The sequence below is a fragment of the Eufriesea mexicana genome, unplaced genomic scaffold (assembly GCF_001483705.2).
Source record: "Eufriesea mexicana isolate 0111107269 unplaced genomic scaffold, ASM148370v2 scaffold4907, whole genome shotgun sequence".
Lineage (NCBI taxonomy): Eukaryota > Metazoa > Arthropoda > Insecta > Hymenoptera > Apidae > Eufriesea > Eufriesea mexicana.
This window is the reverse complement of record NW_016912862.1, coordinates 240766-255841: the sequence shown is the minus strand read 5'-3', so window position 1 is coordinate 255841 and position 15076 is coordinate 240766. Positions and strand designations below refer to the sequence as shown.

The 15076-nt window shown below is 49.0% G+C and overlaps 1 protein-coding gene across 3 annotated transcripts in view; it reads right to left on the bottom strand.

The window, feature by feature from the left end:
* LOC108551684 (Krueppel-like factor 3) overlaps positions 1-15076 on the bottom strand; it is a 312941-nt gene that overhangs the window by 206206 nt on the left and 91659 nt on the right. For all 3 annotated transcript variants that reach the window (XM_017905930.1, XM_017905932.1, XM_017905933.1), the window contains exon 3: positions 1633-1798. In XM_017905930.1, coding sequence (XP_017761419.1) covers positions 1633-1798 — 166 coding nt within the window. The remainder of the gene's footprint in view (positions 1-1632; positions 1799-15076) is intronic.

Genomic DNA, 15076 nt, shown 5'->3' with positions numbered 1-15076 from the left:
AAGCTTGCGTTTGCTTCCCATCCTAGAAGACCTAACCCAATCTTGGCCAAGGAAGATTTTCCAACGGAACACGTGGACCAACTAACGGGTGCAACGAACGGTTCAAAGACACTTATCCTAATACCGATCGAGCTCGGTTAATCGGTAACATTTGCAAGGACGCTATCGGCTGGACAGCCTTGGCTCGTTCGTAAAACGCGCGTTTGCCACGCGAATAGGTTTTCCATAGAATGGCCGGGGTCGGTGGGCTCGTCCGACGGCGGTATGCAGAAAAAATCGAACATAATTAACCCATAAAGCAAACGCAATCGCCGGAGATCTCCGCGGTTTTATCCATAAGCGAGAGAGTCCGGCCACTTTCCAGCCACGGCTAACCTATACGTGCATGCACGATCGCGTACCTGCGCGCGCGCGAACGCGAGTAGAGACAGGCGATAGCCGATAGAGGTGCTTTCCTTCGCCTTCGGTTCATAATGTGCAATTCTACGGTGTTGCGAGTGTAGGAATTTTAAACGCGCCACTCGAATGCGCCGTCCCATTGCGGCTAGGCGTTAACTACTCTTAAAGATCGACCCCCGGCATCCAGCAACTATGTTAATCACGTATCGGATATTTTTAACGGCCGACCAACGCTGGATTAAGTGTTTGTCCTATCAACCCAACGTTTACGGCAGCTTGTTTGTTTTCGTTTGAAAACACTCCTTTGGCATGTGTCGAAACAGAGTCGAACAGAGAGATGGGGAGACCTAACGCGTCGTAATCGCTGATAAAAGCGAGAAAATAGAAAATACCACCCGGTGTTACGTTATACGTTACGTTATCGTGGTTAAACGAAATTATTAACCCTTTGCACTCGACGACTTTTTCGCCAGGGAAGAGTAGAAATTCAAAGATTCTCGACTGAAAAACTGACGATACCTTTTTCAGCAGTAAATGAAGAATTGTATACTAACAGAGTTGTAGAATTATTTGATTTTAATACCTCGCACGTTGTTACATTACATTAACCCTTTGTACTCGACGACTTTTTCGTTACAGAAAAATAATAATTCGAAGACTTTCTGTCATAGAGTCGACGATATTTTTAAAATGGTAAGCGAGAAATCATATGCAAATTAAGACGTAGAATTATTTTTCTTCCACATTCCACGCATCGTTAGGTAATTGTAAATTTGACATATTAATTAACGTCGATCTTTAGAATCTGATTAAACGGTGACTAAGAGTCACCTCTCGAGTGCAAAATGTTAATATCCTCGAAACAAAATTAAGTTTCGTGATCGGACAAATGTCAGCACGCGTCTCGTACGTACAACCTCGCGACTCTTTGTTCGCGCGACTAAGAAAAGCGAGAAAATATAAATTAATAATTTGCGAGGTCGAGTCGTATACGTATGTATATTCCTTTCGAATTATGCGCGGGATTGATATTCAAAAATGTTTTCTTCGAAGCATCACGCTCCGACATACGTATGTAAATAAGGTGTTGGAAAATTATTTTGCGTAATCGGCGAACCAAAGTCTCGCACAGATGTCGGCACGGGTTAGTCTGACCTGCCAATTCCGCGACGCAATTCACGCGAAGATTGTTTCGACGGTGCATGCAGGTATGGTTGAAATTCGTTTACTCACCGGTAGATATGGAGAGCGGCGGTGGCGTAGGCGTCGTCGAAGGTGAAGGGATTCTTCTAGCCGCGGCGGTAATTATAGCCGCTGGACTATACCGAGGCACCTGCAACACCACGGGAGTTTTCACGGACAGATCCACTGGTTCCAGCTGCACCGGCGGTCCCGCCGCCTGAAACAGAAACGAACATGCCGGTTAATACGTATCCGCCATGATCAATTTCACCGAGCGAGCCTCTCATTAACGCGATGTAAACGAAACATCGGACGCTGATTAGACGAATTCGAGATTACTCGAGTGTGCATAATCGGAGCCCCTCGTGCTTCGCGTTAGGATACCTCGCGAGCAATACGCCGATCCGAGGGAATATCTCGAAACTGAGAAACCACGACGATAAAGATATTTCTCTGGTGTATTCGATGCTTTGATCGGGAATATTCGAAATCTTGAGTGAAAAGTACGGATTCGTAGGTTACGAAAGTATACGTGTACATAGAATTTACGTTGCATACCTCGATGCTGTGCGTAGAAATGGTTGCACGGTGAAAGCGAATAGAGTTGTGGGATATGCGCGTATTAAAGGAAACGGAAGAATGAAATGGAAGCACGCCGAAACGATAGCACGCACTACACTGGCCACGCAGTTGCTCACGCCATGCCGGTTATAAACACACTGAGGCTGTTACGGCCTCGCCCAGGTGGCACCCTAAAAGATAAACAGTCGGCCCAACGCTAATCGGCTCTTTCCTTCGTCCTCCGCACGCGGGCATATAAACACGAGACTCGAACACACGCGAAATATCCAGGCTTGGGAATATTTCTAAATTCTCCATACGTGCGCGGTTAGAATTATTAACGATTATAGCTTTGATCGCACCGTGGATTTCCGACAATCTTGTCACGCTTGCGTCACTCGCGCAGTTTTTCAATATTACCAGCGTCCGAGTACCAAAAGTACTCGGTATGCGATAAGTAAGATATTATCGACGTCTCAATTTTTCGCGGAAAAATTGATTACGCGAAAGACGGAGGAAACGTTTCCGTTGTAAAGAGGTAATATATTTCGTAAACACGAAGGAGGTTGAAAACGCTTCGTCGAGAAGGAAAATTCACGCGCTCGACGATGGAAGCTATCGCGCTGCAATGATCGAGAGCGACCGATCTAAAACCCCTCGGAGGGAGTGAGCCCGATAAATCGATAGCCAAAGGTACTACCTTCGTACCTAGCTTATCTGCCGGAGAGCTCGATGCTGGTAGCAGGCCCAAGTGCTTTCGCGCAATTAGCATAACTAGCATTGCTATTGACGTGGACTAATCACGACCAGTTCCCACGAGATCCGAATGACCCAAGAGCTGCCCACCGACTATAGCGCCGATGCTATTCAGCTTCCTCGATCGCCTTTGATTGTTCCACGTTCGACGGACGCGATGAGCGAGCGATAAAATTACGACAATGTCCACGTAGCGACGTTTCGCTCGTGTTCCCCGTTTAATTGCGATACGCGATTGCGAAACGCGAAATATTTTTGCAATGCCTGTTTTTCTCGCGGATGTATTCGACGCGAAATCGTAAGAACAGGTTGTTGGATTACGAGCACGGTGATTTAAAGGAATCGAGTTGTCGATTTGTCTTCGTTACGTTTTTGTAAACCGAGTAATTATAAGATCATCGTCGGCGTTCACCTGTCGCGCTTAATTACTTGCGTATTTCCCTTCGTTTGCCAAGATTTATAGCCGTGCCACACGCGAGAACGACATCGGACACAGAGTCCGATTATTCCAATTTTTCCTCCCCATCGTAGACGGCAATTCCTATTCCCGCGGATTAATCTCTCGCGCCGAGATTAAAGCGGACAAAAGGATCCAAAGATAACGACGGAACTCGAGAACCTAACGCCTACGGAGCGATCGACGCGATTAATTTACTTATTTTTCACCTAAATCGAAGCAAATCCGTGTCCAACGTGCAATTCGATAACGAAGTTCTTCTTCTTCTTCTTCTTCTTCTTCGAGAGAGAGAGAAACGTTCGTTACGAGCGTTTCACCCCGAGCAAGAAAGGCGAATCGCCGAATTATCTACCGCTAAAGAGGACGCTCTGGATCTACCATCGCCTCTCTCCTACCATCCGAGATACAACCTGTTTCGGCGAGGCAGAAGAAGTCGTCGCGGGCGACAGCGAAAAACAGCCATTTTGTATTCTACGTACTCGCGCGCGGGATCCGCGCCGGTATCGGATTCGCAAAACAGTCGGACGGAAGATCAGATTTACAGCGGCGCGGCGCTTCGACCACCGAGAGAGCGCGATTGTTTCCAGGTAACGTCTTGACGAGACGTGGGAATGCTCGAGCGCATATCGACAATGAAAACCGTCCACCGCCCCCGCCTTTCCGAGCAGCCACGAACCAACGGTATCGCGTCGTGCCACACGATACACGGCTAATAACGTAACCCGGTTGACAACTCGATGAAGTGGTAACGTCGCGAGGTTAACAAATCGTGGACAACGCGAGGAGAAAATGAAACGTGCCCGATGCGGACCGCGTGCTATTCCTTCGGGTCTTCTTGTTACAGGATTTTCAACGGCGAATCGATAGGTGCAGCTGCTGCAACTGTACGAGGTCGAAATGGAAAATACGCGCGACCGAAATGAGGATATTTGAATAAATGAAGGAGTTACTCGCGGGAGATACAAAATATTTAAACAACTCGATCGAAGAGCGACGGAATTACGAATATAGCTGAAAAATTCAAATTCCTGCTCGAAAGTTGACTCGACTGAGATCGAAAAACGTGGCTTTTCTCGTCGGATTATTTTGATCCATTGCAAGAGGAACGCGTCCGAATTTTTCTGTTCGGGAATATCCACCGCCTGTGACGATAATTCGACGTTCGTAATGGCGAGTCGTGTCTGGAATAGAAGTAACTTGCGAAACGGAGCGGCAAATCGATTGAAAAAAAGAAAAAGAGGGTATTCGTCACGCGAGACACGCCCATGGCAGCGTTCTCGTTTTCAGGAAACTCGTGGTTACGCGCATTTGTTATTCATGACCGGTGGACGAGGGTCTAGCAGGATCGTTCGTAGTTTCGGCCACGGCAATGAAATCGTAATGCCACGCGCGTCACGGCGCATAGAGACGTCGCTACCTTTGCGATCACGCTCGTCTAATCAAGCGACTCGGGAACAGAGCGATCGATTTCCAAATTTCTAGGAACGCGCAGTCTGCTACTCGAACGTCGAAGATGGTGGCAGCAAAAGGAAACCTGTCGACGAAATCGAACGGAAATCTCTCTATTTCGCAATATCGGTCGTCGTGCTTGCGCCACTTTGCTTCCCGAGCAATCTTCATTCGAGGTACCGAGACGCGTACGCAATAACGAATTGTAAATGAATACGTTTTAACGAGAATCCAGCAAGGAAGGAGACCTGTCTCTCTCTTTCTCTCTCTGTCTTTCTCGGCGTATCGTATCGTTTCGCGCGATTTGTCTCGGTACAAAATCTACGATACCTCGGCCTGCTTTAAAAAAGGAACGAAACGATGGCGGGCCTGCTGTTCCACGGATGAAATCAAACGACGTATTAAATCTGCGATGACTAATGAAAGACCGGGTAAACTGTTCTTAATGATGCCGGTACGCTCGAGATATATAAGGAACATATGTAGCGGCGTATATACTGCATATTATACGTACATATGTTCCCACAGTAGCGACTGGTAATGAGAATATAACGTTCATCAATCATTCGTTAGGCAATCCGCGAGCGAACGACTCCCGGCGGAATTAATTTAATTACTACAAATGTTTCGCGATAAAAATGGCCGGCGATCAATACATTGTCAGTTGCAGAGGTACACCGTGTCCCTGCGATAATTTATGCAAAGGAGCAGCAGAGTTTGAACGCCGGCTAGATTGCCGCATTATCGCCAGACGTTATTAGATCGGTTAAACGTAATTAAGAAAATTTAATATGGATAATGACCTCTAATAAATATAATAATACGTTAGCGAGCGGTGATCGATAACTTTTAACGTGCCGTCGTCTTAGGAAATAGATACCGGTCTCTTTTCATTTGTCAGCCGAGCACGGATGTGCGCGCCAAAGAAACCAGGAAGAAAGAAGAAACGAATATTCTCCGCGAATTGGCAGCTGGTGGCCAATTAGGCTGTTAATTAAACGTTTCGCAAAGCGGAGAAACGACGGGCGGCTGAAATTGCCGCGTTTTCGAACGAAAATTTTCATACGTTGGAAGGTTATTGGCAAAAATCAATCTAGGATATAAGATGCGAATAAATAGTTCGTATGATATAAATTCCGAGACAAGGAATATAGACATTCGATGGGAGTTGGGAGTTTGGGGCTGTTAAAGGGGTTATAACGCAAAGAAATAGTAGTCAGTGGAAACTGTGGAAAAATTGTATAGATCTCTACTGAACGGACGAACGGTTAGAACTGGCCTGTTTAGGGCCACGCAGGTGAAAGACGTCTCCAGAAAACGGGAGACAAAAGACAAAACGCAGAGGAAGGATCACCCTCGCATCGCTAGGACGTAGAATTTACTTTACTATTTAATTTTACTACAACAGGGGCGTACCCTCTTGACACTGTCTCAGGAGTCGGGGACAGCTGCAGACGCGTCCTGGAGGGGTCGTCGGTTAGTCTCTCAGAAGAAGCATTAGAAAAAACATGTACCTTCCTCGTGAAATAAAAGACTTACAAGAGAATATATATATCGTAGTTACTTTACTATTAGAACCCATAATCCTAACATCGTATAAACCGATTTCTCCGCCAGCAACGTATTTCCGCGATGACTGGAATACGCGCGATTACGTCTGCGTTCTTTTCTCGGTTGATATCACTCTAAATTTCGCCAATTTCCATGGACGCGCTCACGTTCTCTCGGTGAAAAATATCACCGAGCAGGCCTTGGCATTTGAATTGCCCGCGAGCCTTCGGCAATTTTATCGCGTCGAGATTAGAATCGTAGATGCGAGATCCGCGAATGGTTGGCGCGGGGGAAATCGATGTATCGACGGGTAACGTTGCCACTATGGAACACACCGAGTTTCGGGTCAAGCACGAGGAATAAATTAGCGGACGGGTCCTGCCCTTCCTAGCGGAGAGGATCACAGGTGAGCGTGTGCAGCACGACGGCCGGCTTATGGCTGTCTTTGGAATTATCGGCAAGATCTACCGTGGCCGAAGTAACTACGAGTTATTACGAAGATAGGCCCATTATATATTATACACGGTTTCTTTTTATTGCGATCGCCTGGCCGTACGCGCCGCGGCCGTGCAAGCCCGACGCGCGCGAGATTAGGTTAACAGCCGATGTAGACATTACCGGAGATAGGGTGTTTATAGAGCAATTTTTGAGCCGGTGAATTAGTCTGTCCGCGGCGACGCGCCATCGATCTATAGCCTTGAACGTCAAACCGCGTTTTCTCTCTCGGTTTCTTGCGCGATACCGTGTCATTTGTTAAAAATAACAGAGGCTACTCGAGGCGTTGCTCGATACGATGGATCACGGATAATTGCATATAGGAAAAAGAGTATCGGGAGGAAGTTATCGGTAATGATATCCGTCGACGCATCGTGAATCGCTAGGTGTCGGTTGGAAAGACAAATTGGGATTTAACTCGCGGCTCAGTTGAAAAATCCACGTCCACGTACTTGCGTTATTAGTCATCGCGTTTCTAATTTCCCGAGCTAATTTCCCGAGCTTTCACGATTCCCGCTCAACCGATACGTGTCGTATGCGTGCAACGTACGCGACATCTCCAGACAAAATCGTTGGTAATTTCGGGAAGGAGATCCAAACGATTAGCGTACAGAGAAGTAACCGTATTCGGTTGTACAGCAATTGGATGTATAAAGTTTAATACAAGCGAAACGTATACCCTTTATTGCGAATGTACAAATAAAACACGAGAGTATTTTTCACGCCACTGCAAGCTATCTGTACTGTTCCGGATTTGAGAATAAGAACAGCGAGGGACAGCAGACCCTTTTAAAGCCCAAAATCGACCCCTTGATGCCTGCATAGTATCTCGAGGTCCAAAGGTCGGTATTGGCCTGCAACCTCTAACAGGCCTGTCACCATCGTTGCATAGGCGTAGTTAATTTGCAGATAGAAAATTTACGCAGAATAAGATGGAACGAGATGAGAAAATGGAGCGTTTCGAACCACACCGTGTCAAACGACAACGAGATCATTCGAATCCTCTGTTTCGTCGAGAGATTACGCGATTATCGCGACGCGACTACTCTCGCGAAACACGCGTCGACCGATTACAAAGAAGAAAATAAAAAATTACGCGAGAAAATGCGGATCGGAGACCCAACCCAGAAGATCATACCACGATCGCAGCAACCACCGTCCGCCTCACCGAGCACACACGCGTACGTACACGTACGCGTTCCGTAAGAACAGCGCAATTATCGATTGCTCGAAACCGACATCGAGCAGATTATGCAAAACGTAGGGCAACTCGGCTTCTTTTTAGCCCGACGAGCAAAGGTGATCCAGCCAGGTACGTGTCTGAACGGTACAACTGTCTTCATTAACGTTCTGCGCGTAGTGGCGGCGGCTGAGCGCGGATAAATCAGTTGGCTGGTCGCTGTAAGTCGTCCGGGGCTAATCGAGGCTGACCAAATTAACCGGCGGCGCATGGTGCATGGACCTTTGGAACGCGGTATTATCCTTATTTACCGAGTGGCCGTGCACCGTGGCCACCTTCCCTGTCCCGCTTCTTCTGCATCGGCCCTTTCACGAGACCTGCCGAACCTATATCTCCGCCAGGATTTATAGCTCCCGTTGTCAACGAAATTCGCATCCTCGTTCGTAACGCGCGAATTATTCGACGTCGTGGTCGTGGTCGAACAAATTGTCGTAGCCGCGTTGTCGCGCAAACGAGAACGCAAAACTCGAAAAGAACTCGCGATATCCCGTATCTCGTCCAGACGACGAATATAATCCGTGGATGTTGGTACGCGATAAGAAACTCGTGCCTATCCCGGAGCAGATCCACGATCGAGACGCGAAAAGTTGGCGAGTTTGCAGGGAAGGAGAGAAAAAGGTTCCCCAAAGGCCTGCGAAATTCTGTCCGCGAATTCCCGACGGAATGGTCGGACCGCGTGCCGCATTTCGACGACGCGAGAGCAAATTAGAGGCACGGTTCTGGGAAACGGAATCGTACATCTCCCGGCGTATCGTTACAGCAAGGACGGGCCTTTTTACGAAACTGTCAATCGCGATCGAACACGGAACCACCTCGGACGGCTCAATTCGAGCGCCGGGAATGTTTATGACACCGGTCGTTCGTCTCCTTATTTGGGAGGAGCGAGGCTCGTTAACCGGCACGGGCGAAATAAAAGCGGGGAACAGCATGGCGAAGGAAGCGCTAATTCGAGGAAAGGAGTCGCGTCTCCGTACGCTGCAGCCGCCGCAGTTTTACTCTTTCCGACGTTAATTTGCTTTTTACGGCGACATCTGCGAGCGGACGGCGATGCCAGCCTTTTTCAACGGGATCGAATTCAATTAGGAGGTCGTGGAACTGCTACGGTGGTCGTTACGCGTCGCGAGCGGTTGCCAATCGAGCGACGTTCGCGTCGCTTTTGCGAAAATCGATCCCACGGAACGTGCTAACTTTCATCCTTCTACGCGACGTTACGCAACAAATCCTACGTTTTTTTTCCCTCCTAGGTACCAGAGATGGACCGCGCTTTCTACCTTTCACCGCGCCATTCCTAATAAATAATTTATTCGCGATAGGCTCGGCCGTGGCCGATCGTTCTCTGCCCTAATCCCGGATTCCGAAAAATACGCACGAGGATCCGCTGCCGCGTGGTTGCCCTGGCAAACGCGCGGTCGTGGTGAAACGGGGTTCACGTCCTCCGAGTGGCTCTAGAAGGACGCGGCGACTGTTCGTGGTCGATGTTAAACAGGGCCAACGAAAACGAACCGCCGGCAAAGAGGGAAAGAACAGAAAAGGAGAAAAACAGCGGGATCAAAAATCCCGGGCACGTTCCGCGATACGAGACACGCCTCGTGACATCATCGCTGCCTGATCTCCGGTCCCGTGAGAGTAGAAACAAGAGAAGCAGACGGAAAAAAGAGGCACGTCGCGGTGTACGGTAAAACGAAACGAAAGGAAAAGGGGACGAACGCGGAGTATCCACGCGCAACCCACCACCGCTTAAATCGCCGATTTTTAACTCGCGATTAACGATTCTCAGCCCATACGCAGCATGCTCCGAACGACCGATTACTCGATCGGAATCGAACGACCTTTCGCGATAGGTTGAACGTTAACCCTACCGTTGCGACACGTCTGAAACGAAAGCCGTTGCGAGCAAAGCAAGCGTCGCCAGACTTTTTACCGATATGGAAGAAACATACGCAAAGTGTCTGCCAAGTTTTCAAGTTTCGCTTGCGCAATCGACACTTGCGCCTACATTTTTCTCTACCTAAAACACCGGGCCGAGAATACCTGACATTACGATCCACCGTGCGTCCGCGTTTAGCAAATTATCCTCGATAATAACTTTAATAACTTTAATAACTTTAAACGCGCGCGTAGGGGTTGAAGACTACCCTCCGTAGATCCCGCTGCACCCCATCCATGCTATCTTCTCCTCGTCCACTCTCCTACCGGTCTATCTCTCGAAATCCCTAATAGCGTTTCGCGTTCTCCACCGTTCCGTTACTGCCCGATGGGCCGGTCCTCTCGCGGAATCCAGCGTCTTATCGCGCTGCTCGTAAACGTGTCATCGATTATACGCACCGTCCGCGCGCTGAGATATTACGCCTAGTGTGAATATACCGTGCAATAAAGATGCCCTCGCCGGGCACAGGCGAGCGTGCGCGAGTGCACGCGCGAGTACGTGGCTGTGCGAGACCCGGTGCATCCGTGAACGGCTACGTGCCGCGACTGCGGCGGCGTGTCGGTGAAAGTCGCGACGGGGATGCACCGAAGGGAATCGCGTCGCGGCTGTTTAGACCGACGCATCCGGCTAATTGCGCGGGGCCCGACGCCGTCACCGCGGCGGACCGTCGCCGTCAATAGGAACGGGACCTCGTCGAGCGCGTATCGTTTCACGCGGCAGACGTATCGCGCTGCATCCTCGTAGCGGTAGAAATTTCGCAACACGGTTCAGCTTTGTCATGGAAATGAATATTTTTCTCCTTTTTTAAGCGCGTTGCGTGTCCGCGAGATTGCTATTTTCTTAAAAATGCGAAACGCTCGTAATATATTTAAACGTCCGTTCTTCGCGGATGGGCAATATACGCGCCGGCATTCAGGCTTTCAGCGGCTGATGTTCACGGCGCGCGATGCGCTTGAAATAGAACAATATTCGCGATCACGCGCGGTAAAATTTCCCATTTCAAATTATCCCTCCTCGTACCTCGCATAGCGATGCAACACGTGTCGCTTCCTAATTACCCCGGCCACTAAAGACCAGCTCTCTCTCTCTCTCTCTCTCTCCCTGTTCCTCTCTTTCGGCGTTAATTACTATCGCTCTCAGCCCATAAGCAGGCTCATCATCGTCGAAGATTTGCAGTTTGACTGGCGAGAAGGGGGATCCACTTTCGAGGCGGGAGGGCACGTCGAGGATCGAGGATACGGGCCGCAACGCGCACGCGGTTTCGCCGTCTCGGTTTTGCCATTCGTCTAGCAGCTTAAAGATGTCATTGATTAAACGAGCAGGAAGCGCCGAACGGAATACCTGCGCGCGCGTTTCTCACCCACACGTGGCCGCCTCTCGCGCCACGGCCTTCGTGTGGGCAACGCATTATGGCGCGGCAACGTATGAATAGCCATGGCCCCTGGTCCCGAGAGATGCGGCTGGGCGTGTACCCAGGCCCTTTTATGAGCCACGATACCTCGTGGCATACCAGATTCATCCGTGGAAAGAAGAATACCGAGCTCGGCCTCGAAATCAGTCACGCTCGAGTCGCTGCTCGCGAACCGGCCACTTTATTCGCCGTGAAATCTACCTTTTAATTCGATCGTGGTTCTTCTGCTGGGATCGCCGGGCTAGCGTGGATGAAAAGTCCACGAGAGCAAGACGGATCGTATTTTTCCCCGTAAACTCATCACGCGGCGAGTATTCTCCTTTTCGGGGAAAGACGATGGATCTCTATGCTTTACCGATCGTAAAATCGGAGGTAAGGGTACAGAGTACGAGATGAAAATGAATAGGACGACAAAGAGAAGTATCAACGATCGCGACGCAGGTAGCGATCGTGTATCGCGAAGTGACCTGCCGAAGGAAGCGGTGGCTGCCTATATAAGGACCGCGGAATCGCGGGGACAGCTCAATTCTCCGCCTGACTTGATATCGGATAGACGAAGAACGTATCCGGAACGATGGCGAGATGAAATCTACCGCGTTATCGTTGATCGTTGTCGAATAATTCGTGGCACCCGTTCGCTGCGTTCGACTCTCGATCGGTCCGATGCGATTCAGAGGGAACGTCGATCGTGGCAAGCGGGACGAATTACGAGTTCGGAGATGATAAGAGGTTCCGTATGTTTGTATGCTAGGTCGCGTAATCGTTGAGCCATAAATCGATACCCGGCTACACGGCGAGAAGACGTTAGATCAGGAAGCCGAACCAAAACGAAACATCCGCGACGAGCTGAACATCAAACGTAATTTCACCCGACGGTATTAACGTAAGTACATGAATCCAGTGTCTCGTGTTGTTCGAGCAGAAGCCTTTAGGAAAATAAGTCACGCACGAAGGCACTTCATAAGCATAATGCACGTAGCGCGGTGGAAGAAGGGAGACGGAGCGACGTGGGGAAAGCGGGAGAGAGAGAGAGAGAGAGAGAGAGAGAAACAGAGTCGTCGATATGCTCCAACGATTTGCTACCGGCGTTTATGAAACTCTTCCCCGCGGTGGCACTAATTCAACGAGAGTTTAATCCCCGTCGAGATACCCGCCGCGAACTTCATTACCCCACGACTAATTATTGGTTCATTAACGGTACAACGGCACGGTTTATTGATTTTAACAAGCGTGCGAAAACGAAAGCCTTTCTTAACCACGGGAACGAAGAGTCTCGGAAATATCTCCTCGATCGTTCCACGATTTAGACAGTCGACGCGTATAGCTATGATCGGCTCGTCACCTGTAAGCAGCCTCCTCGTAATCGCGCCGATAACCAAGCTGGAAAAACCGAAAAATCTACCACGAGTCATTCGCCGAACGCGTCTGCTCCGACTCGAAGAGTCTAGACGACAGCGCTTAGGTATTATCGCGGACTTTCGCGTAATACTTTATACGAGACTCTATCGTAGGTTGTCATACCCACGCGAGAGCCTATCAACTTAACCGAGATTACGTGTCAGAGTGTATAGTGAAATATGGAAATTCGAGGCGAATGGCACGAATAAATCCGTCACGCTCCCCGTCCTCGAACGTTAATTTATTCGACGAGTGGTGATCGCGAAGGGTCCGAAAGATCGAACTTTGACCGTTATGCCGCGACGAGACACCGATTTTCTCGATCGGTTCGACGGGACGACAAATCCGATGGCGAATCGTCCGATCTACCGTTCCGAGGCGGTCCTCGCGGTGGTAGCCGATACCTACCGTATAATCGATAATGGAGAGCAACGGCTTCGTCCACGGCAAATGGTAAATTTCCCATGAAATTGGGCGAAGCGGCTTTCTTCAACGAATTCCTAGCTACGAGCCAGTCCACGTGCACACTGGATATCGACGTGATCGACCGAAATAGCGAAATAGCGTGGATAATTAACACGTGAGCGGCATTCTCGAATTTTCATCCACGAAAACCAATGGCGAATCATCGAGGAACCGCGCGAGCGTTAATTGATACGGAATATCGTGTACGAGTGTAAATAGTCGTAGGTTTCTAAGCGCAGCTCCGAGATAATGGTATTACGCGAGTAAACGTTGCCCGTCCGTGGAAGAATATTCAATCCCGAGTTGTACGATCGTCGAATACGTAATGCGCATTTGTAAAAGAAATTACGCCGATCCATTTGATCGCGACGCCAGGGACACGAGCGTATCGCGTTGATAAATCGACGCGGCATCGACTATCCATCAGGCCAATTTCCTTCCCCGCGATGATTAAGCGACTATCAGGGGATATCATGGAAATAGATTTCCGTTCGTCGACCAGGCTCGGCCGGCAGGGAAAAAGAGCAGAGCGGAGTAGGTAAAAATGCGGCGATGCGTGGTGAAGCAGTCGATGAGCGATGCGACATTAAAGGAACGATCAATAACCTGGTCGTTGTTTAATGGGGTAGCCTGAAACGCGCCACGATCGAGCTACGATTGTCATTAAACAGCCGGCGAACATGGTGGGAACGTGCATTAATATCGAAAATTGACTCGGTTACGTACACGAGGAACCTTGTCATCTTCGGCTATTTGAATTATTCGTCTCTTTATTCACCGCGCCAGAGATACCATTAAAACATAATCAAGACGAAAGGGTATAATATATATATATATATAGAGAGAGAGAGAGATAAAAAAAAAGGAGGAGACGAGAACGCGCAAAAGGCGAGATCGGTTGCTTTTAACTTTGAAAGCATTAATAGAAGTAGAAATCGAAAACAAAAGCTACGACTTTTACGCCATTATCGCGACGTTTCGTAACGGAGCGGCGAGTCCTGGCGCGAGAAATAAAATTCGAAAGCCTGAAGGTGCTGCAACTAATATCCGCGTAAATACCGATCTTTTACATTTCGTATGCAGGCGTATAAGGAAAAGAATGGCGAAAATCGAAGAAACGGAGCGCGGATGGAACGCGGTTGTAAGTACTTACACGTGTCACGCGGCCGCGCGAGTACACCGTGTTATACGAACTTCAAAGAAAAACGAGAACGTGCTAAACATTCGTAGGATCGGGTCGAACCTAGCGAGATGAAAATTTTAGTTTTTACTCTCGGGTTATCGATAAACGAAAGATCGATCGCGATAGATGGTTCTCTCGTTCCCCGAGGAACGAAGGGAGAGACGAAGGAAGGAGATCGAAGTGCCTTTATTCCTGGTTCATGCAAATTGGTCGGGGTTGACGAGGAGGTGATCAAGACGCGGGGCTATCGCGGGGACAATAATCTTGTTACACGCGCGGATACCGTAACCGAGCATGGACAATACGAGCGATAAGTGGTCACGCAAGCGGTTGATTAATTACACGCGACGAAAACGTCCTCTCGGTGGCCGATCCAGCGGGATTAGGCGTTTCTGAATTACCATCCAATTATCGTCAGCTGGTCTCTGCCTACAGCATCGCGAAACGCGCTAAGGCGCCGTGTAATCGCTAATTGGGCAGGGGCCGGAGAACGCTAATCAAAAGCCGAACAAGAAGATTACGCTCCTAAAAGTAATGTAATTACACGTGGCGGTATCGTTGCGAGCCGTAGGGGGATAGGCGAGACGGAGAGGGAAAGAGAA